Source organism: Mauremys reevesii, linkage group 15, assembly GCF_016161935.1.
Source record: "Mauremys reevesii isolate NIE-2019 linkage group 15, ASM1616193v1, whole genome shotgun sequence".
NCBI lineage: Eukaryota > Metazoa > Chordata > Testudines > Geoemydidae > Mauremys > Mauremys reevesii.
The window spans coordinates 41,883,062-41,910,045 of NC_052637.1; the positions used below are offsets into that span (position 1 = coordinate 41,883,062).

Below are 26,984 nucleotides of genomic sequence, written 5' to 3' on the forward strand. Positions count from 1 at the left end.
TGAAGCCAGGCCTCCCCCATTCACCTCCCATAGCCCCCTGCGTGTGCTTTCACATTCTGGGTTGCGTACTACGGCCTCTAATTGTCAGACCTTCTTTTTTTCAGCTTTGTTCCAGAGCCAATGTCTTCTCTGCATGCCGGATGCCCAGGTCGGGGGAGCCTGTCTCCGGTTCTGACCGTTTCCCTTTAAAAGGCACAAGGAACTAGAAATGTAATGAGCGGAGGCCGTAAGCAGGTGCAGGCCTGCTTTGCTGAGGCCTGGTGCAGTGGCACTATCTGTGCAGCTAAATTGTTGTTTTCCGGCCCAGCTGAATCGCTCCTGCCACTGCAGGAAGCCTCAGAAAATTCTTAGCTGTCCTTGGGGTTCTTTTCAACTGCGACTTCGGGATGTGGCAAGTGCCAGTTCAAAGGTGATCACAGAGTGGTGAAAACAGGACTTAGAATGGGCCCTTTGTGTTCTCTGCTCTTCCCAGCTCCAGGGCTCAGTGAGAGTGGATAGTTCTGGCTTGGAACATCCTGGGACCTACCCCAAACTCCCCCTGCAAAGCAATTCCCAAAGGCTGTTTCTTTCCGTCTGTGTGTGAGATTTAATTTGTTGCTGTGCTTTGAGATCTGCAGACGAGTGAAATGTGATTGTGTACACTGCAAGGCACTCTTAACCTCTCCTTCCTGTGGGGAAACCCTCTGCCCCCATCTGACCCGTCAGGCTACCCCTGCAACTCCGCTTCTGTTACGGATCCTTTACAAAACTGAGGTTATTGGGTCTGAGAGCATCTCCCCTCTCCAAGCATCCATTGGGGAGGTCTGGCTGGGCTAATAACGCACTTGCTCCCTGCCAGTGTGCGGGCTTTGATTTCACTCGTTTTCTCATTGTCCTGGTAAAGGACGAGTCCTTTGTTTAATCAGCTGCCTAAAATGTGACATTCAGAATCTGCAATCTCAGGCCTCTCCCAGGGGAAGGCACTGCCAAGCTGAACTCATTAGGTAAGTAAGTGCGAGCAAAGGACGCCAAGATGGCAGGTAAAGCTCATTTATATCTACCGTGGTGTTTACTTCCACGCAGCCTAGAAACGGCTTTCACCCCCCAGCAGAGAGCTACCTCATCTAGCTGTTAGTGCTCAGCGAAGGAGGTTAACCCCCCCCACACACTTCTGTCTTCCTTAGTCCGCTAGTGCGTGCGTGTGACTGCCTGGGAACCACCGGCCCTTGCCCTTCTGAAATGGGGGGTGACTCGGACAGGCAACCCTGCACACGTTCCTCCCTCCCCATCTGCAAAGCACCTTCAGTCTGATTCTCCCGATTTCAAAAGCTAAACCCTGCTCCTCTGGAGCAGGGCCTGTCGGTCCTACCGGGCCTGGAACCACAATGCCGATGCATCTCTGCCCACCTTCCACTTTTTAAACAGCAGAGCCGTGAGGAAACACTAGCAAGAGAAGCTTCTATTTGTTTCAGGCTGGCTCCTGTGTTTAGTACGTAAGTCATCAGTGTAGTTACCAGGCCAAATTCTACTGAGGTGCAAGTTGAGCCAGCCAGAGGCTACAGGGGACCTGCCGCATGCTTTGGCCAATTGGTTCTCTGCGTGTGGCTCTTATGCTAACGCAGTGCCTGTGGAAAATTGTAGCTTCTCCACTTTTCAAGGTGACCTCCCCCGGCTTTTGCTAAGCAGTTGGGTCTCTGCCTGCCCTTGCTGCTGTATGGTGGCAAAAGATGGGCCCAGGGTAGCGTTTGCACAGGAAAAATCCCTTTTCTCTGCTTCATTTGTACGGTAGTGTCTGGTCTAAGTTTAGGAGCAGGATGTCAAGGAGTCAGGCCATTTCTATGGTTAGCTCTCGCCCCCTGCCCTCCCGCTCAGCGGCGGGTGTTGTATCACTAACAAAGCTGTCCTTTCTCCACGTCTTCATTAGTCATAGGTGTTAAAAACAATCTCTAAACACTCAGACTAAAAATCTCTTCCCCTGATGTCTGGGCTCTTAACGTGTGGGCTCCCAGAACATGACTAGATCTCTGTCTGAGGCAGGCCAGATAAGTCCCTCCTTACCAGGCTAGATGAGTGTCTCACAACCTTTACTGTCTTTATCCTCCCAGCCCCCCAGGGCCATTATCACTTTCACAGATGGGGAAACTGAGGCACAGAGTGGCTAAGTGACTTGCACAAGGAGCCTGTGGCAGAGCAGGGTCTCGCGTCCTAGGCTACTGCCCTAACCACTGGACCATCCCTCCCAAGTCTCCTCTGGCTCTGACTCTTCCATCACAGCCACGGCCTGAGTTTCAAGGGAAAGAACAAAAGACAATTTATTTAGATCAAACCTCCCAAACCTCCTTTGTCTATAAGAAAGATGCGAACTCTGGCCTGAGCCTACTCCTGGTTCCCTTCCTGCCCTCTGTTTCCTGCAGAATCTACAACACTTTTTTTAAATGTGGTTTCTTGCTCTCTCCTTTTGGAGGTGTCCCCAGCGCCTGGGCAGGCCCTGCTCACCCGTTAACGGGCCTCTATCTGCCCCAGCCACTGCAAAGGTGCCTGTTGCAATCCTCCATCCCACTCACCTCTGCAAGATGTTAACGCCAGGGCCTCATTGCGGTGACTTCACTGTAGGGTGACCGGATGTCCAATATTAGGGGTTTTGTCTTATATAGGCAACCTGTTACCCTTCCCCCCGGCTCCTGATTTTTCACCCTTGCGGCCTGGCCGCCCTACTTCACTGCCACGGAAGGGCACAAATGCTCAGCGAGAGTCCAAGCTCTTTGGGGAAACACCTCGTCTCACCTCCCCTTCCTGCAAAAATAGGATCTTGGCTTAGTCCCCTCCTGCCTCCCTACAAGGGATTTCTTTGCCCGTGGACTCTTAGCAACTCTCCTTCTTTGCTAGTCTCATCTCCTGTGGGGTCTGGGACTCTTTGTTTTTAAAAAAAAAAAAAAAAAAAAAAGCAGTTCAATGACACTGAGCCGGAAGAAAGAGACACCTGTTCCGTTCGTGGCTGTCGCGTTTGTGTATCTCAGCAGGGAGCCCTCCAGTGGAGTCAGTCGGAGCTTAATTGGATCTGCACCTTTAGATCTGAACACTTTGTATTGAAAAGCACCATGACTCCTGCCCCTTCCTCCGCTTGGCTTTCGTAGATTTAAGCCCAGAAGAGCCCGTTGTGATCTCTAGTCTGAGCTCTGCCCACAGGCCGGAGAATGTCACCCAGTGGTTCCTGTATCAGCCCATGATGTCTAGCTGCGCCCCTTCTGCTGGTATCTCTGGGCAAGTGGCTGCCAGATAATTAATTGCTGTTGGTTAATTTCCAGCATACTGCTCAGCGCTGCATGAAATACAGACACCAGCAACAGCACTGAGACTATTTCAGGTGCAATTACCTTAGCTACCCCCACCTCGTTGTCGGGCAGGGGCGGTGGGTATCGAAGCCAGGGGAGGCTAAACCTCCCCTAACCCAGGCCGTGGTTCTGCCCATGCTCTGCCCCGTGGACCTGACCTCACTCCCCTGAAGCCAGCTGGAGCTCTGGTCGGGGCTTGGGCTGGCTGGCGGCTAGGGACAGGGGGACTAGGGCTCCTCCAGGCATGGGCGGGTGTGGGGGTGGGCTCAGGGCACCAGCTGCAGGAGGGGGGCACACTAGCCATGGGGGGGGCTTGGGGAGAAGGGGCAGGGCTGGGGGGCCAGCCTCCCCTACAGGGGGTTCACCCACCACCCATGCAGCTAGGAGATGCAGAGGGCTAGGAAGGGTGTGATTTTTCCCCTCTGGTGTTGTCTGAACTGGTGATTTGCTAGGTCACTCCACTCCTTGACTCTGGGATCCAGCCTTACCCTGATCTGCTGTGAGAACCCCACTCCTGGGCTGTTCACACACAGCCTCTGTCATGGAAGCTGCTCCTTGGATTGTGCAACCGAATGACACTAGCCAATATCTCCAGTCCCAGACACGACCCTGGGAACCTCCGTCTTGCAGTGTCCAGTTATGCCAGCTGGATGCTGCAAGCTTATATAAGTTCATCAATTTAACAAATAAATTGATATGTACCAGGCTTGTTATCCCCAAGGGGAGCCTCTGACACGCTTCAAACCAAATGCCCTGCTACAGATAGAATAAACACACACATTTATTAACTATAAAGATAGATTTTAAGTGATTATAAGTGAAGGATAACAAGTCAGATCTGGCCAAATGAAATAAAAGCAAAACCCCTTCTAAGCTGCTCTTAACACTTTCAATGTCCTTAAAAATTTAGATGCACCACAGGCTGGCAGGTTACTTTTCAGCCAGGCTCTCCCCTTTGATCAGCGCTTCAGTCGCATGGGGATGGTGTCTGTAGATGTAGGTGGAAGAGAGAGAGCTTGGCAAAATCTCTCTCCCTTTTATCAGATCCTTTCTTTCCTCTTGGCTTTGCCCCCCCCCCCTTCAGAGTCAGGTGAGCATGACCTCACTGCAGTCCCAAACTGCCCAAAGGGAGGGGGGTGACTCCCTCGAGGGTCTAACAGATTCTTTTGTTGCTGCCTAAACCAGTGTCTGTTGTTCCTGTGAGGCTGGGCTGGGTTTGTCCCATCCATGCCCTGATGAGGTGTGAACTGACCCTCTGTTCTTGGAGAGTTTTGCCTGGGTTTGCTTTAAGCCATGGGGATAGATTTTTCAGCCTCATAACTATATACATGAAATTATAACCTATAACCTCACTATAACATTACTGTAACAATTACTATAACATCATTAGAACAACAATGCTCAGTGCATTATGAGCCTTCCGAAGACACCCAGCATGACAAACTTTGCATTAGATACCACACAATCATTTTATAAAGATGAACATGGGGGTGTAGAGTGTCCCCCGAGGTACAGAGTGTTAAAAGGGATCTTAGAGGGAGACGGGGCAGGCTCTGAGCTCCGTTTGCTTGCTTCAGAAACTGTTTGGAAGCAGCCAGCACACTTGGCATCAGGAAAACTAGAGTTCAGTGCGGGTGGGGGTGGGGGGGTCGCTTCTCAGCCCAGGAGCGACGGAAGCCAAGACACTGGTAGTGCTGTGTGGCCATACTGTGCCCTTCAGAGATCTCAGTGTTTTCCTGACAGGCATGAAGAGAGGCTCTCTGCAGGCCTGTGGGGTGAGTATCAACCTCCCTCTTTTACAAATGGAGAGGCGCCGGAGCCCCAGAGAAGAGAAACAACTCGCCCAAGGTCATGTAGTGAGTCAGTGGGAGAATCCGGAGAGGAACCCAGGAGTCTGGAGCCCCAGGCCTGTGCTATAGCTACTGATCCTGCCCCCCGGGGGTTGCATTTTTTGCTGTGTTGCCCAAATTGGTTGGTGGGAGCAGTGGGGATTTCATCGGGCTCTGAGTACACCAGCAGGGCTTGCTCTCAGCTCCGATTTTATGCCTAATTATTATCCAGCACTAGCTGAGCAGGATTCTAGCTCATTTTCCCTGAGCGCTGCGCACAAGGATCCCCCCCACCCCAGCCCTTTATAGCTCCCATTTTAAAACCAGGCCATGTCCCTGCCCGGCCGCTTTCCCCACGGCTCTAACGTCCTTTGGGGAAGCTCTGCACCGGCCTGGCTTGCAAATGTAGGCTCCAGTCTTTGGAAGGGCCGTGCCCCTATAGCGCCCGCTGGGAGCGGACGTCAGAGGGGGGGCAGTGCCCCTATGGGGCCTGCAGGGAGCGGGCAGCGGAGGGGGGGCAGTGCCCCTATAGAGCCGCAGGGAGCGGGGGGGGCGGTGCTGAGGAAAGGGCAGGGCAGGGCCCCTATAGAGCCAGCAGGGTTTGCGGGGTGGTCTCAGCCCCTGGGCTCGGTGGGGGAGGGGCAGGGGACCTGGCTGCGCGGTCCCGCGCGGGGGCGGGGCTTGGCGTGGCGTGGCGGGGCGCGGGGCGGGGGCGGGGCGCTGGCCGGCCGGGCGCTGGAGCCGCGCGCGGAGGAGCCGGTCCGGAGCCATGGCCCTGCTGGCCGCGCGCGCCGACTACCTGGCGCCCTGGTGGGCCGCGTGGCTGCACCGCTTCCCGCACGTCAACCTGCGGCTGCAGCCCGTGCCCGGCGCCTTCCGCCCGCAGCAGCCCGACTACCAGCAGGTGGGTCCGGCCCCGGCCCCTGCGCCCCCTCCTCCCCGGCACCCGGTCCCCGCGCCCCCCTCCTCCCCGTGCACCCGGCCTCTCCCGGCAGCTCCCGTGCACCCGGTCCCCTCCTCCCCAGACCCTCCTTCGCCCCCTCCCGGCAGCTCCCCGTGCACCCGGTCCCCCTTCTCCCCGGACCCTCCCCTCGCCCCCCCCCGTGCACCCGGTCCCCGTGCACCCGGTCCCCTCCTCCCGGACCCTCCCTCGCCCCCGTGCACCCGGTCCCCGTGCACCCGGTCCCCTCCTCCCCAGACCCTCCTCGCCCCCGTGCACCCGGTCCCCTCCTCCCCAGACCTCCCTCGCCCCCTCCCGTGCACCCGGTCCCCTCCCCTCGGCAGCCCCGTGCACCCGGCCCCCGGCAGACCGCGGCCCCTCTCCCCACCCCAGCAGCCCCTGTGCACCCAGCCCCTCGCCTCCCCGTGCACCCTGCGCCTGGCAGCCCCCATGCACCCAGTCCTCCCTCCCCTCCCCGGCAGCTCCCGGACCCTCCCCACACACCCAGCCGCCTTTCTCCCCTACAGCCCTTGGGTCCTCTCTCCGGTAGTCCCTGTGCACCCAGCCTCCCTCCTCCCTAACAGCACCATGGCTTGGGGCATCCCCCAGGCACCTGCACCCCAGCACTGTGCGCCATCCTCCCCCAGACCCTGTGCATTGCAAGCCCCAGTGCAGTCCATTCACACCTGCCATCTCAGGGCCATTTCTCCTGTGTAACCCCCCACACACACCACCCTCTGCACACTGCAAACCTGGGGGGCAGCTCTGGGTCACCCTAGTGCACCCTTGTGTGCTGCCAACTTCCCCGGGGCAGCACCCCCATGTGTCGATTCCCTGGCGTGCTAACCGTGTGCCCAAGGCAGTCTGCATGCACCCTATCCTCCGCCTCACCAGCATCCCTGCAGGCTCTCCAACTCCTCAGCCCCCCGCCCCCCCCTTGCCAACCCATGGCAGTTTCCACCCCCAGTAGGGGAGCAATCAGAAAACTGGTACCCAGAGCCCCCCATTCAGGCCCTAGTAGGGCAGTAGCTGGTCCCTTCTCATTACCCCCTGCTCCCCCGACCTGCAGCTTGGGTACCGCCAATAAGAACCTGAATAGAATTAATGCATCCCAGGCCTTCCCCCAAATCTGGCCTCTGCACCCAGCCTAGCTGTGGCTATGAACCTTTCCCAACCCAGCCGGGCTTTGCCTGTGGGGCTGTGTGGAGAGGAGGATGGGGAATTGCCTTTGGAAAGTTTCAGTGTGGTTACAAAATGGATTAGCTGGGAATCAGAGGGAGCTCTGGGTAGGGGAGGTGGGACCCATCCCTGCTTCCCATGGGAAAATTTCCAATTTCCAGGTAGCTTTTTTCTCCACACTCATGCTGCATGTGGGTCTTTTGTTTGCTCTTAAAAGAAGGTGGAGCAGATATTCATCTCATGGGGGGGGGGGGGGGTGACCTGCTGGGGAAGAACCTGTAGGGTAAGCAGAAAATACTGATTTCTAGGCCACAGATGGCATGGCACCCTGTATGTCCCCCCCCCTCCCCGAGTCCTGCAGATTACGTTGTCACCTGAAATGGTATTTACAAAGGTAGCGGCTCTTGCCTCCTAACCACACTTTCCTGTGTGCAAGAATCAGCGATTTACTCAGTTGTGTTAATGTTGGAACCCGTTCTGTTTGTTTTCGCTGTCTCTCTGAGTGCGGCTGGCTGCAGGGAGTCGCTAGCCAGGGCCAGCGTTTTAGGGGTTGTGTGCACATTAAAGGTTTGGCCAAACTTAGGTATTGAGGGGAAAAAATCTGCAAAATGTTTCTTAAAATGCAAAGTTCTTCTCTTCCCAGCAAAACATCCCCTTGCAGGTTTGCAGCCCAGGCCTTGCACCAGGCTGGAAAGAAAAGCAGAAATGGCAACTGTCTAGTCAGTCTCTCGTCCGTGAATGAAGAGGGGGAAGCAGACAAAGGGGCTTTAAATCACTGCTTCTCTTCTGCTCGCCTGGGCCTCTAAAGCATTGGATTCCATTAGTGCCACCCAGCAAGCAGCGCGCTCTTGTGCTAGCAGGGCCTTTGTCGCACTCCTCTGAACACAACCCACAGGAGGGGAGTTGCCGCTCTTTTTAACGTTAGGGTTTGGATGGAACACGTTTGGGGGCCAGTGGGAAGCTGCCCAGGTGTTCTCCTGCCCTTTGGTGTTTTCAGACCGTTTGTAGGTGCAAGGAGTGATCGGCTAGAGTAGCCGTTTACACACCATCTGCCTCCCTGGACGTGCTAGCCACGGTTACGAGCTGGGCAGTGCAAGGGGTACTTGAGTTCATCTTCTGGAGCCCGCTTCAAGTGGCTCTCAGGGCAGCTACTGTCCTGTACACCCCGTTTCCCCTGCCCCCCGCAATACCCTTCCAGCGCGGCAAGGTGCGTGGGCGGCGTCTTTCCTGTCAAAGCAAAGCAGAGGACGCAGCCGGTGACCGAGGGATGCTGGAAAGCAGGGGACGTGGGCAATGGCGCACCTCTTTTTCCAGCCATCGGTCCTGCTGCTAGCTCTGTCCCGCTGACTGACCCTTTCGCACCCTCCCACTGCCAGTCCTACCTGTCCCTCCTGTGCATTGCTAGGCCTCCTGGGCCTGCACTGCCGAGCAGTGTTACAGCCCTGTCCTTGTGGGTGTGCTACAGAGAGTGTCTGGGCTGTTGTGGTTTGTTGGCAGGGGACAGCTCAGTCACCTCCAGGAGGGAACCCCAGGTTGAAACCCAGCAGCACTGACTCCCAGAGTCTCCGAAGGCCTTCAGACAGCGCCCGGCTGTTTGTTGGGGGCTTGACCAGTGGATGAGACATTAAAAGTTACTGCATTGTCATCATCCCCCCTCCTATGACGCTGTTGTACTCTGCTGGTTGACTGCCACCCACCGCCCCAGAGGTGTCTGCATTTCAGGGGTGCCTCCTCGGTATAATTCCCAAAGTACTTTGAGTTGCAAGTCATTACAGAAACGCAAAACATTATACACAGTCGATGATTGACAGCGAGTGGCCAAAGGTTTCCAATTACACTGGAAAACATGCTGATTCCACCCCGTGCTAATTGAATGCAGGGCTTTAAGCACAAGCCCGTGAGGTTAGAGACGGGTCCTTTTCTTGCTACCTGTCTGTGAGATGAGCTCCACAGACAGCGGGAATGGCTGTTGTTGGCAAAACGGGGAGGGGGGGGAACGGGGAGTGGCATGGCTGGTGCGGGGAGGGGGGACTAATTGAGAACATTGTTTTTGAATTTGCGCCTAAAACCCAAGTATCTCGGCTTTGAAGGTGAGCAGTGACCCTCGCGGTGGGACCCCATCTGGCCATTCGGCAATGTGGGAAGGCCAGGCGGGCTGGTACGTCACAATTGGTGAGTTGGAGCATGAGAACCAGGATGCGACTGGTCCACTCCACTGGCCAGGCTGGGCAGAATGCAGAGAGCAGGTCCCTCTGCAAGGAAAAGCCACTTCGAGTTCTTCCCCCCTCCTTCGTTGGTCTCGCCTGCTGGGTTGCTCACAAACACCTGCGAAGGTGGCTCTTTCTGAGTAACCTGCCGTGTCCCTTGAAGCACCATTGAGCTGTTTGGTGGGCAAACGCCCGGCCGTTGGTGCTGGCGAAGTGCTGGGAGGTTCCCTGTGCTCTCCTAGTGCCCACCCTGGCAGGTTTGTGGCTCTGAGTGTCTGTTTAACAACAGGTACAAGGTACTTTGGAGCCTGACTGGTGGCATCGGGGTGGGGATCCTGCCTCCTATGAGCTTCTCCACCAGGGAAAAGTAGCGCGGCGTGAGGAAGCTAATGGGGGCTTGTAAGCAGCGAGAGGTGGCTGGCAGCACAGCAGATGGCTCTGAGTAGCTGCCAGGTGGGCGGTGGGGTGCCTGTGACTGGAATCACTTGTTCTGATCGGTGCTGGACAGGCCCCGGGGAGCTGGGTGGGGGGTGCTGCCGATGGAGGGAGGTGCTGGCGGTGCTAGGCCTGCAGAACTATAACCAGAGGGGACCGATGCGGATGAGGTGCTGGTCGGGTGGCTGCACTTCCCTGGCGCTGCCTGCATGTAGTCCGCAAAGCACTCGTGGCTGAAAGCCGGACATGTCTGTATGGTGTCTATTATTTTTCTGCTTTAATCCTCCCCACCATGACCGCAGCGCTCCCCCGGAGCAGCGCCCCTCGCGGCTCCGTTCGGCACTCCAGAGCCCTTTCCGAGGGGCTGCTCAATGGGGTAGAGTCAGCTGCAACGTAATGCGAACTGCAAAGTGCATCGGCCCTTGCTTAGCTCTGAGTCCCGTGCAGCTCTCTCCAGGGAGCGCTGTGCCGGCTGCCCATTATCTGCCATCGATAATTTGGGGGGAGCGGTTCCTGCTTGGTCTCGTGCCATCGGGAGCCGGCGGTGCACTCGATTCCAGCTGCCTTGATAAGATCATATCTGCTCACTAATAAGCACGGCTGTGCCAAACCAGGCTGGGCAGGAAGGAACCCTTCAAACAATACAGCCTCGCGCAGGAAGCCCTTCGCAGCCCTGTCACCTTCCGTGCAAAGGTGTCGGGCGGGTTTTCTGCTGCTCGGAGCCCAGCAGCTGCCGCTGAGTGAGTGCACGGTGCTGCTCGCTTTGGGATGGGGCTTGACGTGGGGAGGAGGGGGGTGCTGGGGCTGTAGGTCATGGATGACATTTTCATAGCACCTCCGGTCCCGTAGCTTACAGGCAGCGTGCGGAAATGCGGCCACCGCTGGGGTAGTGTGCAGCGTAGCAGTGCGTGGGGGCACTGGAAGCCAGCGATAGTGGGGTGAGTCAGTATGCAGCGCTGGGAGGGGAAGTGCCGCAGGGTTGTGACAAGGTCTCCATTGGAAGGAGCACTCCTCCTCAGCCTGGCTGGGTTTGGCTGCAGGGAATCGAGGGCTTGGCGCTGGGACTGGCTCTCAGGCTGAGCACGCTGGCAGTGGCAGCGCTGTCCACTCGCTTCAGGCAGAAGCTGCTGGGGACACATGACACCTGTGCTCTTGGGGGGCTTTCGCAGACACCCCGAGGATCTGGTTTCTCTTCTATACAGCCTGTTCGAACGCAGGCGTAAAGACCGGAGTTTGCCATCTCTGAGCCTGGCTCTCTGGGAGCCGAGCCGGAGCTGTGCGGCCTACCAGGAAAGTTACTGCCCTGAATGGAGACCCGGCTTCCGGGCAGAGACATGGCAGTGCCCAGGGGCCACACCTGTGGCAGGAGGCCGGCAGGGAACCCTGAGAGCCCTCCCATCCTGCACGGCCAGCACCTTCCCTCCCGCACCGACTGCTTTGCTGCAGTGTTCCTGGTCAGCTGCCCCATGGCCAGCGTGCGCCCCCTTCGTCCCCTCCGAGGGGGGCGGGGTGGCCTCGGGTTGCTGTAGAGTGAGACGTGGGAGTGTAAGATGGCAGAGACCCTGCCGGGCAGCCAGGGCTTATCTGCACACCCAGCTCTCTGGCAGTCACTGGGTCACTCCACTGGGACTGAGAGATGTGTATAGAGGCTGGAGGCCGACCGGTCCTGTGGTGCCCAGGGAGACGTGTACGGGGCAGGGGGCAGACGGGTCCTGTGGTGCCCAGGGAGACGTGTACGGGGCAGGGGCAGACGGGTCCTGTGGTGCCCAGGGAGACGTGTACGGGGCAGGGGCAGACGGGTCCTGTGGTGCCCAGGGAGACGTGTACTGGCCCGGGGCAGACGGGTCCTGTGGTGCCCAGGGAGACGTGTACGGGGCAGGGGGAGACGGGTCCTGTGGTGCCCAGGGAGACGTGTACGGGGCAGGGGGAGATGGGTCCTGTGGTGCCCAGGGAGACGTGTACGGGGCAGGGGGCAGACCGGTCCTGTGGTGCCCAGGGAGACGTGTACGGGGCAGGGGGCAGATGGGTCCTGTGGTGCCCAGGGAGATGTGTACGGGGCAGGGGGAGACCGGTCCTGTGGTGCCCAGGGAGACGTGTACGGGGCAGGGGGCAGACCGGTCCTGTGGTGCCCAGGGAGACGTGTACGGGGCAGGGGGCAGACGGGTCCTGTGGTGCCCAGGGAGACGTGTACGGGGCAGGGGGCAGATGGGTCCTGTGGTGCCCAGGAGACGGTACGGGCAGGGGCAGACGGGTCCTGTGGTGCCCAGGAGAGGTGTACGGGCAGGGGCAGACGGTCCGGTGGTGCCCAGGGCGCCGTGTACGGGGCAGGGGCAGACGGGTCCTGTGGTGCCCAGGGAGACGTGTACGGGGCAGGGGCAGACGGGTCCTGTGGTGCCCAGGGAGACGTGTACGGGGCAGGGGGCAGACGGGTCCTGTGGTGCCCAGGGAGACGTGTACGGGGCAGGGGGCAGACGGGTCCTGTGGTGCCCAGGGAGACGTGTACGGGGCAGGGGGAGACGGGTCCTGTGGTGCCCAGGGAGACGTGTACGGGGCAGGGGCAGACCGGTCCTGTGGTGCCCAGGGAGACGTGTACGGGGCAGGGGGCAGACCGGTCCTGTGGTGCCCAGGGAGGCGTGTACGGGCAGGGGGCAGACGGGTCCTGTGGTGCCCAGGAGACGTGTACGGGCAGGGGCAGACGGGTCCTGTGGTGCCCAGGGAGACGTGTACGGGGCAGGGGGCAGACGGGTCCTGTGGTGCCCAGGGAGACGTGTACGGGGCAGGGGGCAGACGGGTCCTGTGGTGCCCAGGGAGACGTGTACGGGGCAGGGGGCAGACGGGTCGTGTGGTGCCCAGGGAGACGTGTACGGGGCAGGGGGCAGACGGGTCCTGTGGTGCCCAGGGAGACGTGTACGGGGCAGGGGCAGACCGGTCCTGTGGTGTCCAGGAGAACGGGCAGGGGCAGACTGGTCCTGTGGTGCCCAGGAGACGGGGCAGGGGAGACGGGTCCTGTGGTGCCCAGGAGACCGGGCAGGGGCAGACCGGTCCTGTGGTGCCCAGGGAGACGTGTACGGGGCAGGGGCAGACTGGTCCTGTGGTGCCCAGGGAGACGTGTACGGGGCAGGGGCAGACGGGTCCTGTGGTGCCCAGGGAGACGTGTACGGGGCAGGGGCAGACTGGTCCTGTGGTGCCCAGGGAGATGTGTACCGGTCCTGTGGTGCCCAGGCCTGGCAGCATGGCCTGGCAGAATGTGCATTGGAGGAGAAGCCTCAGGCCGGGCTCCTGTCTCCTAAACCCAGTGCTGGGGGACTGGAAGCTCCGCCAAGTTCCCCGCTGCACAGCGAGTTGCCTTTCTCCTGGCGGGGGGGTGAGGATTGGCTCGGGCCTGTGCCACGCTTTGGTGCCAGTGCAGTGCTGCGTGGTGTGACGGGCGCACCTATCCCATGGGCACGGGCGTGGTTTAACCGACGATCGTAGCTGGAGGGTCTAAGCCCTGACCCCCGATGTGCCGGATTTGTCTCACTCCCTTCGGGGGTTGTGTCATGGGGGGCGTGGGGACCAGCCCAGGCTCCAGAGAAGAACGACCAGTCTCTGCTCTACAGCAGAACCACGGCTTCTTTGCAGGGTGACCCCGATGCCCTGTTTATCAGCCCCACCTCCCCCAGAGGAGCGTGTGCAGCGGGCGGGAGAGGACGTGGCCAGAACGGCTTTCTTGTGCAACCCCAGCATCCCGCAGCCCTGCTCTGAGCTAATGGCTGGGACTAGGCCCAGTGAGCCTGCTCTTCCAGCCCTGGCCTCTGTTTTCCTGACCGGGGTCCCCAGAGGTGACACACTGGGTGCAAGGCGGGGCCCTCGCTTTGTCCTCTCTCTATAGAGCTTTCAGCACAGTTCAAGGGTGCAGCCTCGCAGAGAGATCCCAGCGCCAGCCTCTGGACTCTGCCCCGGGGCTCGCTGAAAGCTCTGTTTTAACGGTGGGACGGACCTGCCGCCTCACTCTCCCTCTGGTCCGGGAGTGTGTGGCAAGTTCCAGCCTGGGTGCCAGGATTCCTGCTGCAAAGAACTGACCAAGGACGTCCCCAGAACAAGCCGGGTCCCTGTGCCCTGTCACCTCAGGTTAATCATTGTCCTTGCCTCCAAATGACACCCTTTCACGCCCTTCCCGCTGAGATCCAGCTCAGTCCGGTCAGCGGCTTTGAGCTGCTCCAAGCTCCTCTCCTGCCTGTGACCTCGTCGGCTTCCTCTCCCCTTTCCGGCCCGCTGGTGCAGCTTTCACACTTTGTAGGGTTGGGTTGGTCCTAACCAGCAGCAGCATCGCTGTTCCCCCACCTCTAACGCACCTCCTGCCACGGCACCGGCTCCATCCAGCCCAGCGCCAGTGCTGGTCTAACCCACTCTGAGCAAGCGCCCGTCTGGCTCCTGCTCCAAAGAGCCTCTCACCAGCCACTCGCAATGCGGTGTAACTGCAAGAGCCACCCGCAAAGCAAGTCGAAAAGGACATGCTCCCTCGGCCGGTCTGCGTGCCGAGCATCCTGGGACTTGGCAGCTGGGTCCGTAACATGGGGCTTTCGATGAGCTGAGAGCCCCTGGGCCTTGCCATTTCTGGGCTGGTAGCAGCATCTCCGCTGATGCAAAACAGCAGTGCAATAGCAGGTGGGGAGAAGGGTGCATGAAAGCCAACAGGACGAACGCGACTTTATTGAAACCAGAGGGGATGGGGGCGTCCCTCCTTCAGGGAGCTGCTGTCGGGAAGCGAGACGGAGGAGCGGAAATTCGGGCTGATGGAAGCTGCAGGCTCGGTACCAGGCCTGCTGTCGCTGTGTGCGAGCCAGGTAATCAGAGCTGCTTTCCCCTTCTCTTTGTCACTGGGCTCACTCTGTTCTTAGCTAGTGGCCCCTGGTGCAGTGCAGAGCTGCTGCTGCTCCTAGAAGCGGGTGAACGGCTGACAAAGGTTGGAATAAAAATATGCAGTGACAAGTGCACCAAAATAAAAGGGGCGGGGGGGCAGGCGGAGCAGGACATGGGCCTGCCTCTGGCTGAGGAAGGGAGTGGGAGAAGATCCCTGCCAGAGGGGGTCAGCATCAGGAGTTCATCTGAGTCACTGTCATCAGCCAGTCACGCTCTGAGGTTTCCCGATCCAGGAAGGGAGGCGTTAAATATAAGGGAACTGGAAGCTAAAGGAAGGTGGCATCTGCCTGAGCCGTTGTGTGTCAGGATTTGTGTTGCACCAGTGTAATGCCTTAGAGGGGCCTGCTGTGTGCATGGTGAGAGAGTCCCTGCCCCAGTGAGCTTGCAGTTCAGTTGTCCGCGGTCGTGCCAAGCCGGGGTAGAACCCGGGGTTCCTGAGGCCCTGTCCAGTGCCGCACCCACGGGACCATCCTGCGATGAGCTCCTTTGCTGTTGCTCCCGTCTGTGCATCTTGGGAGAGGGTCACGCCCTGCACGGTGATTGCTGTCTGCCTCTGTGGCGGGGGCCGTGCAGTGCTGCTGAGGACACGAGGCTTCCAGGGATGCCTGCTGTGCATCACAAGGACAGCCCGCCTAGCCCAGCATCCTGTCTTCCGACAGTGGCTGGAGCCAGGTGCTTCAGAGGGAATGAACAGAACAGGGCAATCACTGAGCGATCCAGGCCCAGCTTCTGTCAGTCAGAGGCTTCGGGACACCCTGAGCATGGCCTGGTGTCCCTGGCCATCTTGGCTAATAGCCATTGATGGACCTATCCTCCAGAAATGCATCTAATTCTTTGTTGAGCCCAGTTATACCTTTGGCCTTCACGGCATCCCCTGGCAATGAGTTCTGCAGGTTGGCGGAGCCGTGCGTTCCGCGGTGCGGCTTGCATGCCATGCACTCCTCTCCCTTTTCTCTAGGTTCTTGTCATTGGGGCAATGCCAAGTCCTTGCCCGGTGGAGGGCGGGGAGCCTGTGTTGGTAACATGCCAGGAGCCCGGGGCCTGCCCCGATTGGCCCTGCATGGGAGAGAATCACAGCTGCCCACATCTGGACCATGGAGGTATGACCCTAGCAGACATAGCATGCAACCGTCAATCTGCTACTCTGCTCAAGCTGGCGTGTTGCATGCTGGGACCTGTCGTCTCTCTGTGACCCACCTCCTGGTAAAGATGGCCCCGAGCAGTGGGGGCCTGTGCTTGAATCCACCATGTAAGCTGGAATGTCTGCGATGGCTGTCGTGGGGCAGCCCATCTCTAGGGGAATTACAGCTCTGGAAATGGAGAGCCCTGGGCGGGGAGGCGCTGGCACCGTTCGTCAGGGCTGCAAGAGTAATTGCCCGTTACGGAGAGAAGTGATTCCTGCTGGTGCAGTCTCCCTTGCCGCTCAGGCGGAGAACTCCTTAACCAAGAGCCCTGCAGCGTGGCTTTCCCCAGCAGCCCCCTCCTGCGCTCTGGCCTGCATTAGCTGCAGTAATCGAAGCCAGCCTCTTAGATTCGATCGGGCTTGGCAGGCAGGCGGGGCCGCGAGGACCCTGGAGCCCTCGGTGCCGGGAAATGGCTGGGCAGGCGGAGGGGGTGCAGTAGCAGGGTCTGCAACTTGTTAGCGTGTGTGTTTAGTTCCCACAGCACCGGGCGGGGGGAGAACCGCAGGAGGGGGTGTCCGTGCGGCTGACACCAGAAGGTTCAGCTCCCCGGCCCATCTGGGCTTGGAAGCTCAGTCCACGGTTCTCCCCCAGGGCGCTTTTCAGGCTGCAGCCGACTGATCGTTTAAAGGGAGATGAGGCGGCCACGGTAACATCTCTCGTATCCTGGGACCCGCACGGCTGCCCCAAGGCTGCACGCTGCACTGCAGGATGGTTTGGGGCCCTTTCTCCTTTCAGCCACGTAACCACAGTTTCATGAAAGGCTCCCGGGCTGCGGAGCCAGAGCCCCTGGAACTGGCACTGTGTTCTGGTCCTGGGAAACACGGCGGTGGAATACGAGCGATGCGCTAACGATGCTCTGGCTCCGTATCTCCTTCCTGGCTGGCCCCAGGCTGGGTGGGGGGTGAGAGCTCCGCAGGACCTAGGAAGCTGGCCAGGTGCCTAAAATCTGGGGCGGGAAGTCCCTGGTAGACAGGGACAGCAAGAGTCACCCCCTAACTGCAGGGTGGGGAACGGACTGTCCCTGCTTCGTGGGTGGGGAAATTGAGGCAGAGCTGCACAGCGTCAGTGTTGGGTCTGGGGCTGTGCATCTCTTCCCCTTGATCCAGGAGCGGGTTCACTGTGTGAACAGCCATTTACACTGGAACCATTGCAAATGTGAGCCATCGTTAGTGTAAAGATTGTTGTGTGGATCTCTCTCGCGCACACACAGTGTGTGTGTGTGTGTGTGAGAGAGAGAGAGAGTGAGTGATGGGGGAAGATGGATGAGTGGCACTGGGTCTATGTTCCTTTCACTAGAAACCCATTCTTGCCCTGTCCGGCGCTGTAATGAACGAGGCCTCTATTGTTAACCTGTCATGTGCTCCCTGAATTATGGGACCGCTTTGCCCTTCTTCGAATTCAGTGCCCCACTCGCTGCTTTATGGCCTCAGCAACCTGCACAGAGGGGCCTGAGATGCCACTTAATCAAACTGTGGAATACTGAAAAGGTCACGGGAGGCCACTGCGCTTCAGGGGGAATATACAAGCCATTACGATGTCAATCGATCTCTTTAATGACAACCCGTAACTAGCCAGCAGCAGCCCCATGCGATAACCCACTTGTAGCACAAGCGAGAGGCAATTCAACCAGACACGCCCCCCTCTCCAGGTGTCCCTCGGGGAGTCTGGAGCCCGGTTCTTGCAGCACTCTAGCTAGCGGATTGCACGCTGCCTGGGGCAGGGACTGCGCCACTGTCTGTCTTGCAAGGTGATTAGCAGGCTGGAGGCGCTTAATACCTGCTTGCTGTTTTGGAGGATCCTCAGGGCCTGGTGAAAGGAGACACCCTTTCAGGTGGGAACGGTCCTGCCTTGGGTCACGCTGGGGCGGGGGGTGGCAGGAAGGTGGGGGAACGGGAGCCAATGGATGTGCTCTTGCCTCCTAGTCACTCTGTGTTTCCCTGCTGTCTGGTCTGTCCCATACAGGCTGCCCCCCGCCCCGCTAACCCACTCCCTGCCCTGACAAATGTTGCTCTAGAACCAACCCCAACCATCTGAGAGCAGAACCTCGATTTTGTGAGCCCCACGCTTACAGGTGCCCATCTCTCCCAATCGTTTTCCTGACGGGACTGGGGTGGGGAATCATATAACAGTGACATTGCTGGAGAACAGGGTGTCGTCCCTTCACGTTCCGTGCGCTGGCCGTGGCGTAACGGCGACGTTGCTGGAGAACAGGGCGTCGTCCCTTCACGTTCCGTGCGCTGGCCGTGGCGTAACGGCGACGTTGCTGGAGAACAGGGCGTCGTCCCTTCACGTTCCGTGCGCTGGCCGTGGCGTAACGGCGACGTTGCTGGAGAACAGGGCGTCGTCCCTTCACGTTCCGTGCGCTGGCCGTGGCTTCGCCGTGGTTGATGGGCAGGAGAGCAGCGACACAGCGCGCTGGCTGGAACTCGGGGATGTTCTGTTTTGTGACTGTCGATTTTTATGAACTTCTCAGTCCCCCGTTAGTTTGTAAAAGAGGGGTTCTGCCGTACGTGCAAATCTGGATGGGAGTGTGACCCAGTAAGAACGCCTCATGGCGGATGGGCCAGTATCGTGTCCTGCTGGCCTCCATATAGAAGATAGGTCTTGGTTAGGTCCCATGATGGTGACCGGCCCTCAGCATTTGGTAAATTTGCTAGACGAGAAGCCAGCAGGTGCCCTGCCCGGGGGCAATTATGCTCATGGTATTGTCTGGTCACGTCTCAGCTTTCACTTGCGCCAACTCCCGCTCTCATCGGGTTCACGCTTTCCCTGCAGTTGTTTGTGGTATTAATGAAGCCACTACTGGGGATGGAGCAGGGGGAGTCCAGGGGGAGGAAGGAGCAACAGGAACAGCTGAGCCGGTGAGCCTGGGATGGGAGATGCAGGTGGTGTTGCTCTGGGATGGGGAAGACCCACCCCATGCATCTGGCGCTACCTTCCCCAGTGTCGAAGGGGGGTGGGGTCATTGGCTCATGCGTCTCACTCAGTGCCTAATGGAGACCAAGGAGGGCAGAGACTGGTCTGAGGCGCTCGTGCCTTCAACGTGGCAGGCCTTAGATCAGAACCAGACACTCTGAACTGACAGCTCGCAAAGCAGGGGAGCCGGAGGCTCCATGTGTGAAACAGATGCGTCTTGCCAGGCACATCCTGCGCTGGCTGAAGATGGACCGATGTGCCGAGCCCGTCGCAGCAGCCCGGGCTGCAGGGTGTGTGTAGGGAGCGGGGGCTGTGCTGCAGCGGGGTAGGAGAGGTGAGCTACGTTGCATGCAGGAACTGAGCAGGGTGCCGTGCTCGTACCGTCTTCCTCGCTCTCAGGCGGAGATGCATGCGGGGAGGGCCCTGGCGGGCGATTTGAGCGAGTGCCCAAGAGCAGTTCAGCTGTCTTGCTGCCTGCCAGGTGGATAAATATCTGTAAGGGAAGGTGACCTCCCGTGGGGGGACCCGTGTCTTGGGGCCTGGCTCCTGGCCCATGGCAGACTGGCACAGGAGGAGAGGCTCCTGACTCTGGAGCGGGGGCCATGGTGCTGGCTCTTGGGATAGCCGGGCAGGGAAGATAACCGGTGTCTGGGGTTCATGTGCTTGGCTGCTGCATCTAATGCTGGCTGCGGCGCCCCCATGTAACAGGGTGACCGGTAAATCGCCCGTCAGGTGTGGGTAGGCACCTTGGGGTGCATTCCTGGCTTTATGCCTGGGCTCATCAGTGTCTGTGTCTGGCTACACTTTTCCACCTCCCCGGCCCTGGCTTGGGAGCAGTTATTCTTGACTCCATGGCGAGCACCTGGAAACAGAGCAAGGTGACTGGAGGGAAAGGCCGGTTGTCACTGTTTGTGTGACGTGCTCGGGACGGCTGGTAACCGTTCCTGCTGGGAAGGCAGTTCGGCTGCAGTGCTCAGCTGGGACACGGGGAGTAAGACTTCGGCATGTGGCACATCCACTGAGCAAGGGAAGGAGCTGCTTCATGGGCAACCAGACAGCTTCCTTGTGAGGGTGGCACTGCCCGGTGACAGCCAGCGCTTGCGGAGCTTGGAGCTTCAGCGCAAGGCGTAGCCGTTTAGGGTGTTTGCCTGCACTGCAGATGGGAGGTTCCGAACTCGGATTCAAATAGCAGCAAAGACACCACAATGGCCTTCAGCTCCAGTTAGCAGCTCCAGCTCCAGCTCCGGCTGCCTTACAGGTTTGAACTCGAGCTGCTAACCTGAGTCGAGCACGCATTTTTTGGAAGTTACTCCTGGGGGAATTCTGCACCACTGCACGTGCGCAGAATTTATGCCCCCGCAGATTTCTTTGCTTCCCTGCAGAAAAATGATTTTCTGATGTGGAAGCAAAGGGAAACCCCAGGAGTGGTGATGCGACCCTCCCCAGCAGTATGTTTCGGGTGCCCAGGGCAGCCTGCAGAGAGGTCAGTCACTGTGGGGCAGGGGGTGAGACTGGATCAGACCTGGCTGGTGGCTCCTACCCTGTGCCAGGCTCAGCTGCTAGTCCCAGCTGGGTTAGGGAGGACAGAACTTCCTCTTCCCCTGCACAGCATCTGGGGCTGGGTCAGACCCACCCCCAGATTTTTCCCCAGCTGCAGGAATCTCTGCAAACTCCTCCTGCTCCCAGCTTCCTGTACCCATCGCTCCTCAGCTGTAGGGGGAAGGATCCCTCTACAGGGAGCTGCTTCATGCATCCGCCCAACCCCCATGCATCCAGACCCCCTCATACCCAGTACCTCCCAGCGAGCCTCACCCCCCAATGAGCCCCACTCCCTCTGCACCTGGACCCCCCTGCAGAGTCCCATTACTGTTGCACACAGAACCCCTCAACAAACCCCTGCACCTGAATCCCCCACTGAGCCGCCCGCACCCAGATTGCCCCACACAGAACCGTCTCGCCCCACACCTGGAGCACCCCACACTAAGCTCCTCCACACCTGGATCCTGCCTTGCTGAGCCTGCCTGTCCACACCTGGTGCACCTGGCATGGGGGGTGGGGGCAGGGCTCTGGGTGTTTCCGGGGCAGGCCCAGTCCTTGCGCTGTGTCAGGGTTGGGTGCAGCTTCACCGCTGAGTCCGTGTCCTGGGGGGAGCTGCAGGGTGATCTCCCACCTCCGTGCAGCCAGTGGCCTCTGCTCCCCAATGCCAGGCTGGAGCCTCCACATTTATTTGACAAATAAAATTTGCAGAATTTTAAACTATTGTGCGCAGAATTTGTAATGTTTTGGCACAGAATTCCCCCAGGAGTCTGCAGCGTAACCGGACCTGTACGCTGGGAGAGGAGACGAGAGGAGACGGGAGACGTTAAAAGGAAAGGAAAGGACAGGACAAGTTAGACAAGGCCTGATGAAACCCATCCTAGAATACTGAGGAGCTGACTTGAGGAGCTATCTGAGCCATTAGCGATTATCTTTGCAAACTCATGGAAGACGGGAGAGATTCCAGAGGACTGGAAGAAGGCAAATAGTGCCAATCTATAAGAAGGGAGATAAATAAAACCCGGGGAATTAGGTCAGTTTAACTTCAGTACCTGGAAAGATAATGGAGCAAATAATCAAGCAATCGATTTGCAAACACCTAGAGGAGAATAAGGTGATAAGTAACAGCATGGATTTATCAAGAACAAATCATGGCAAACCAACTTGATAACTTTCTTTGACAGGGTAACAAGCCTTGTGAATAGAGGGGAAGCACCGAGGTGGTATATCTTGACTTAAGTAAGGCTTTGGATATTGTCTTGCACGATCTTCTCATAAACAAACTAGGGAAATACAACCTAGATGGAGCTACTATAAGATGGGTACAAAACTGATTGGAAAACCGTTCCCAGAGAGTAGTTCTCAGTGGTTCACAGTAATGCTGGAAGGGCATAACGAGTGGGGTCCCAGAGGGATCAGTTCTGGGTCTGGTTCTGTTCAATATTTTCTTCAATGATTTAGATCATGGCATAGAGCGAACACTTATAAAATTTGTAGATGATACCAAGCTGGGAGGGGTTGCAAGTGCTTTGGAGGATCGGATTAAAATTCAAAATGATCTGGACAAACTAGAGAGATGGTCTGAAGTAAATAGGATGACATTCAATCAGGACAAATGCAAAGTGCTCCACTTAGGAAGGACCAATCAGTTGCACACATACAATATGGGAACTGACTGCCTAGGAAGGAGTCCTGCGGAAAGGGATCTGGGGGTCAGAGTGGATCACAAGCTAAATATGAGTCAACAGTGTAAGGCTGTTGCAAAAACAGCAAACATCCTTCTGGGCTGTATTAGCAGGAGTGTTGTAAGACAGACACTGGAAGCCATTCTTCCGCTCTACTCTGTGCTGATTAGGCCTCAACTGGAGTGTTGTGTCCAGTTCTGGGCACCATATTGCAGGAAAGATGTGGACAAATTGGAGAAAGTCCAGAGAAGAGCAACAAAAATGATTGAAGGTCTAGAAAACATGACCTAGGAGGGAAGATTGAAAAAATTGGTTTCAGAGTAGCAGCCGTGTTAGTCTGTGTGATAATTAAGATGGCCATAGAAGGTGTGAGGAGAACTTAACATAGGAAATAGATTCATTGGTGGGGTGGGTCATTACCTATTTCCCCATGTTAAGTCTCCTCACACCTTCTATGGGCCATCTCATGATTAGACCTGCCTGTTTATGCATACTTCCACCCTTCCATGTTCTCTGTATGTATAAATATCTCCTGTCTGTGTGTTCCATTCTATTTTTTGAAAAATTGGGTTTGTTTAGTCTGGAGAGGAGGAGACTGAGAGGAGACATGACCGTTTTCAAGTACATAAAAAGTTGTTACAAGGAAGAGAGGGAAAAATTGTTCCTGTTAACCTCTGAGGCTAGGACAAGAAGCAATGGGCTTAAATTGCAGCAAGGGAGGTTTAGGTTGGACATTAGGAAAAACGTCCTGTCAGGGTGGTTAAGCACTGGAATAAATTGCCTTGGGAGGTTGTGGATTCTCCAGCATTGGGGATTTTTAAGAGCCGGTTGGACAAACCCCTGTCAGGGATGGTCTAGAAGATAATACTTTGTCCTGCCATGAGTGCAGGGGACTGGACCAGACGACCTCTCGAGGTCCCTTCCTGTCCCATGATGCTGTTACCCTTTGAAAGCTGGTGGAGGGTGAATGCGTGATGGGTGCCAGTCGGCAGGGCTGTGTGAGCCGAGTGTCTGCGTGTTTGTGCCTAGGGGAGGAGTGCACCACAGAAATCTCCCTGAGGATCCACAGCTGTAACCCTGGCTGGGGTAAGGCAGCGCCAGGACGCTTGTGAACTGTGCACCAAGTGAATTCCCCGAGGCAAACAGCCCAATGCCCAGCACACACCTTCCAGCACCAGCTAAGGGACAGGCATGTTTGCTGACCGGTAGCAAATGCTTTAAATACAGTCGAGGCGGAGGCCCTGGCTGGCTCAGTGCAGTGGGATTAGGGGCCTTTCACGTCTAGGCTACTCGGCTGGGTCTGGCCCAGTTGGCAGGGACCGAGAGCTGCTCCCATCTGTCTGCCACGCTCGGTGCAGCTCCCCTCGGCCGTTCCCTGTCACATCGGCTCTGATTGGCCATGGACTGACCCTGACGTCTCTCCCTGGCCCCGAGGCTGTTCCTCCCAGGCAGGGCGAGGTGCGCTAGCAGGGGGAATGGTGTGCGGGCAGCTTGCATGGCAGCTGCCTGGGCTGGCCCTGCTCCATGGGTGGAGAGGGCTTTGATCTCCAGCGCTTGCGTCGCACCCCCCCCCCACTCCCATCTCTCAGCCGAGTACCCCCTTGGGGAGGGTAAGCTCCCATCATGGGCCAGGATCGCTGGTCTAGAGACGCCCACTGCCTGGGGGAGGCCTCGCTAAAGGGACTGGATCGAGAGCTTTCTACAGCATCTTCTCCCCAGCCCAGGACAGAGCTGCGGCCTCTTAGGCTGGGGCAGCTCTGGCCAGAGACCTCCCCATCCGACCGCCTTGCCACCGTGTTAGGACCTGACAGGCGCTTGTCTGGCTGTGTGAACAGGCACCTTCTCCAGGCTGGGCACGCCTACACCAGAAGTGGCTCGCTGTGGACTGGGAGATGCCTCGTGCTTTGGAGCTCTGGGGCGGGGGGGTTTCATCAAATGCTGCTCCAGTGGGAGGGGGCTGCGGATTTTCCCAGCGCTGAGTGTGAGCTGGTCACTGCTGGAGCCCAGCAGATGGTGGTGAGCAGCCCCCTGCCGGCACTGGCCCTTTCTAGGGAGCCTGCAAACCATAGACTTCGGGCGCCTCCCGAGCCGTGGTACTTTGTAGCCTGCGTGGAGCGTGCATTGACTCTGGTGTCTCTCCCTTGCTTAGTCCCTGCTGTTCCTGGGCCTGGTGGCTGCTGTCTGCCTCGGCCTCAACCTGCTCTTCCTCACCATCTACCTGATCTGCCTGTGCAGCTGCAAACGAGGCGAGGAGTCAGAGACCAAGCGGCCCAACTCCTGCTGTGTCACCTGGACGGCTGTGGTGGCTGGCCTCATCTGCTGGTGAGTGCCCCGCGGGGTAGCCTAGGGCCTGCGTGACGGCTGCCTTCGGAGCCCAGCTGGCAGGGCTGGGGGGGACCTCGCAGCCGCTGGCCACCGGAAGCATGGCCCAGTGGTAAGGCTAGGACTCCTGGGTTCTATTCCGGGCTCTGCTACTGACTTGCTGTGTGCTCTTGGGTTAGTCCCCCACTTCTGTGTGCCCACCTGTCGAGTGGGGGCAAACACCCCGTCCCGGGGGATTCCGGCTGAGGTCCTGGCAGGAAAGGCAGGGGACCAGACGAAGTGGACAGCCACCGGGCAGAGGTTCCTGGCCATTCTCAGCATCGCTCGGGGGGAAGGAATTTCTAGTGGGGCGCCTGATGAAAAAGACGCTCGTCACGGAGTGCTTCCCAAGCAGTTGATATTCACAACCCCCCCACGTGCCCCGATGCCAGGGTGATGGGCGGAACACGGACTGTCTTGCAGCTGGGGAGGCGGCTGCCCAGAGAGAGGAAGGAGCATGCCTGTGCGAGCCAGGGGCGGGGGCTCTGCTCCCGTCCCCCCAGCCCAGCTGCCTTCAGAGAGAGGCTCTCGGGGCAGCTAGCTGGGGGAGGAGGAAGAGGCAGGCAGCTTTTTTTTTCCCCGTCATCCCTGTTGCGTGCCCAGGATCCTCCTCTTCTCCCCGTTAGCTGCCTTCTGACCCAGGCTTCGTCTCCCGCCTGTCGCTGGATTTGTGGGCCAGCCGCGTACGTGAATCGCTTTGATTAGATCCAGCTCTCAGAGGCTTAAATACCGATTGCTCCTCTCTGGGCGTAGGCTCCTCGGTCCGGGGCTGGAGTGTGAGGCTGCATCTTGCCCTGGCAGCCTCCCCTCCCTGCTGTAACGTGGCTCTGGGCCCCGTATGCGTGCGGCCTCCTGGAAGTGCTGGCTAATCCCGGGGGGCAGCGGGGAGTTGGGCTCGCTAATCCCAGGCCTGAAGCAGCTGGCGGCCTGCAGCCTGACACAGCTGGCAGCCTTTGGTCACATGAGGCTCAGGGTTAATTACAGATGGAGGCTGGGTCAGTTAGAAGGGGGTGGGCCCCAGAGGGGTCCCAGGCGGCTGGGAGAGGCTCTGCTGTCCTGCTGGGGGCAGCGCCAGCCTGGGGTGCTGGCAGAGAGCATCCCTGAGACTGGCATGGCCTGGCGCTCCCCGCCTCTGCTTGGCACGTCAGGCTTGAGGGCCAGGAGTGGCGTGACTCGGAGGCCAGGGCAGCAGTGAGTGACTGGGGGGCTCTAGGGGAGTTAGTGGCTCATCCAGTTCTGGGTCCTGTGTCTGTATCTAAACCTTCCTGGGGCAGGGGAGGCCCAGGAGCTCCCGCAGCCACTGCTCTGCCCTGCGAGGCGCCGTCTCAGCTCTGCAGCGCTAAGCCCTTCCTGGGGCAGGGCGAGGCCCAGGCGCTCCCACAGCCACTGCTCTGCCCTGCGAGGCGCCGTCTCAGCTCTGCAGCGCTAAGCCCGCTGGGCACTTCTGCTCCAATCTGGTGCTTGGCTCTCTTGCGATGGGCGGGCAGCTGATGCCCGTCTCCTGCTGCCTGGTAGTTGCATGTCCTCATCGGAGGTGTTTTTAAGCCCTCCCCCGGTTTCAGAAGCTTGTAAGAACATTTGCCAGCAGCCCGGGGTGGCCGATACAAAACCCTGACGGTTCATCGGCCCGTCCTTGCTCTGCCACGCAGGTCATGTCTTGGGGGTTAGGGCTGCTCTGCTCTCTGCTTTGCATTGCCGGGAATCCCCTTCTCAGGCCATCCAGGCAGGGCTCCTGCCCCAGGCGGCGGGGGCTCCTGATTGCTTCGGCGTGATCCGCTCCCAAGGGAAGGGAATAAAGAGATTGTTCTTCCCCCGCGTTAGACCAGACAGAGAGTTCAGTGTATGGCAATAGACACGCTCTAAAGAGGAAGCAAACGCTGCTGATTAGCTCAGCATGCCCTTCCCGTGACTGCCGGCTCCCCCCGGGCCCATTCCACCACCGCTCCATGTGACTCCCAGGGGCTGCTTGGAGAGGAATCAGTGTTTCCTCTTCTCCAGTGACAAGCAAATGCTGCCCAACTTCCTCACTCCCCTGGGGCTTCCCAAGAGGCTTGCAAGTGACACGGGTGGCAGCTGTGCACCGCTGAGAGCGCATCCGGGCTCTGGCATTGTAGATAAGGGTGAATGCAGTGTTTGTAGCTGGCATTCCCTCCCGGTAGCCATGCCTGTGGCCCCATGGCTCTGCCAGTGCTGCACCACCTCCCTTGCAAAGTTTGGCTCCATCACAGCCGCCGAGCCCATGTGCTCAATCCCCTGCCGTTCTGGTGTCGGGCTGTCCTGCAGCTGTGCCACTGGGTCCCAATCCCCTACCATGGCAGTGCCGAGCACAGTACCAGCTGCACCAAAGCTGCAATGCCAGGTGCCCGTTAAGGACTAGGGCAGGACTCAGACTCATTTCACTGATGAGCAAAGGCAGGATTTGAACCCAGCTCCTGGGGGTGTCGCCCTGGGGGAACGAAAGGCTGGGAACACGGTGGGAAGGGTGGTGCTGTCGGAGCG

The 26,984-nt window shown here is 58.5% G+C and overlaps 1 protein-coding gene across 1 annotated transcript in view; it reads left to right on the forward strand.

Moving 5' to 3' along the window:
• The first annotated feature begins 5,859 nt into the window (after positions 1-5,859).
• TTYH2 (tweety family member 2) overlaps positions 5,860-26,984 on the forward strand; it is a 41,538-nt gene continuing 20,413 nt past the window's right edge. The window contains exons 1-2 of the mRNA XM_039501921.1: positions 5,860-6,044; positions 24,274-24,446. Coding sequence (XP_039357855.1) covers positions 5,910-6,044; positions 24,274-24,446 — 308 coding nt within the window. The 5' untranslated portion in view covers positions 5,860-5,909. The remainder of the gene's footprint in view (positions 6,045-24,273; positions 24,447-26,984) is intronic.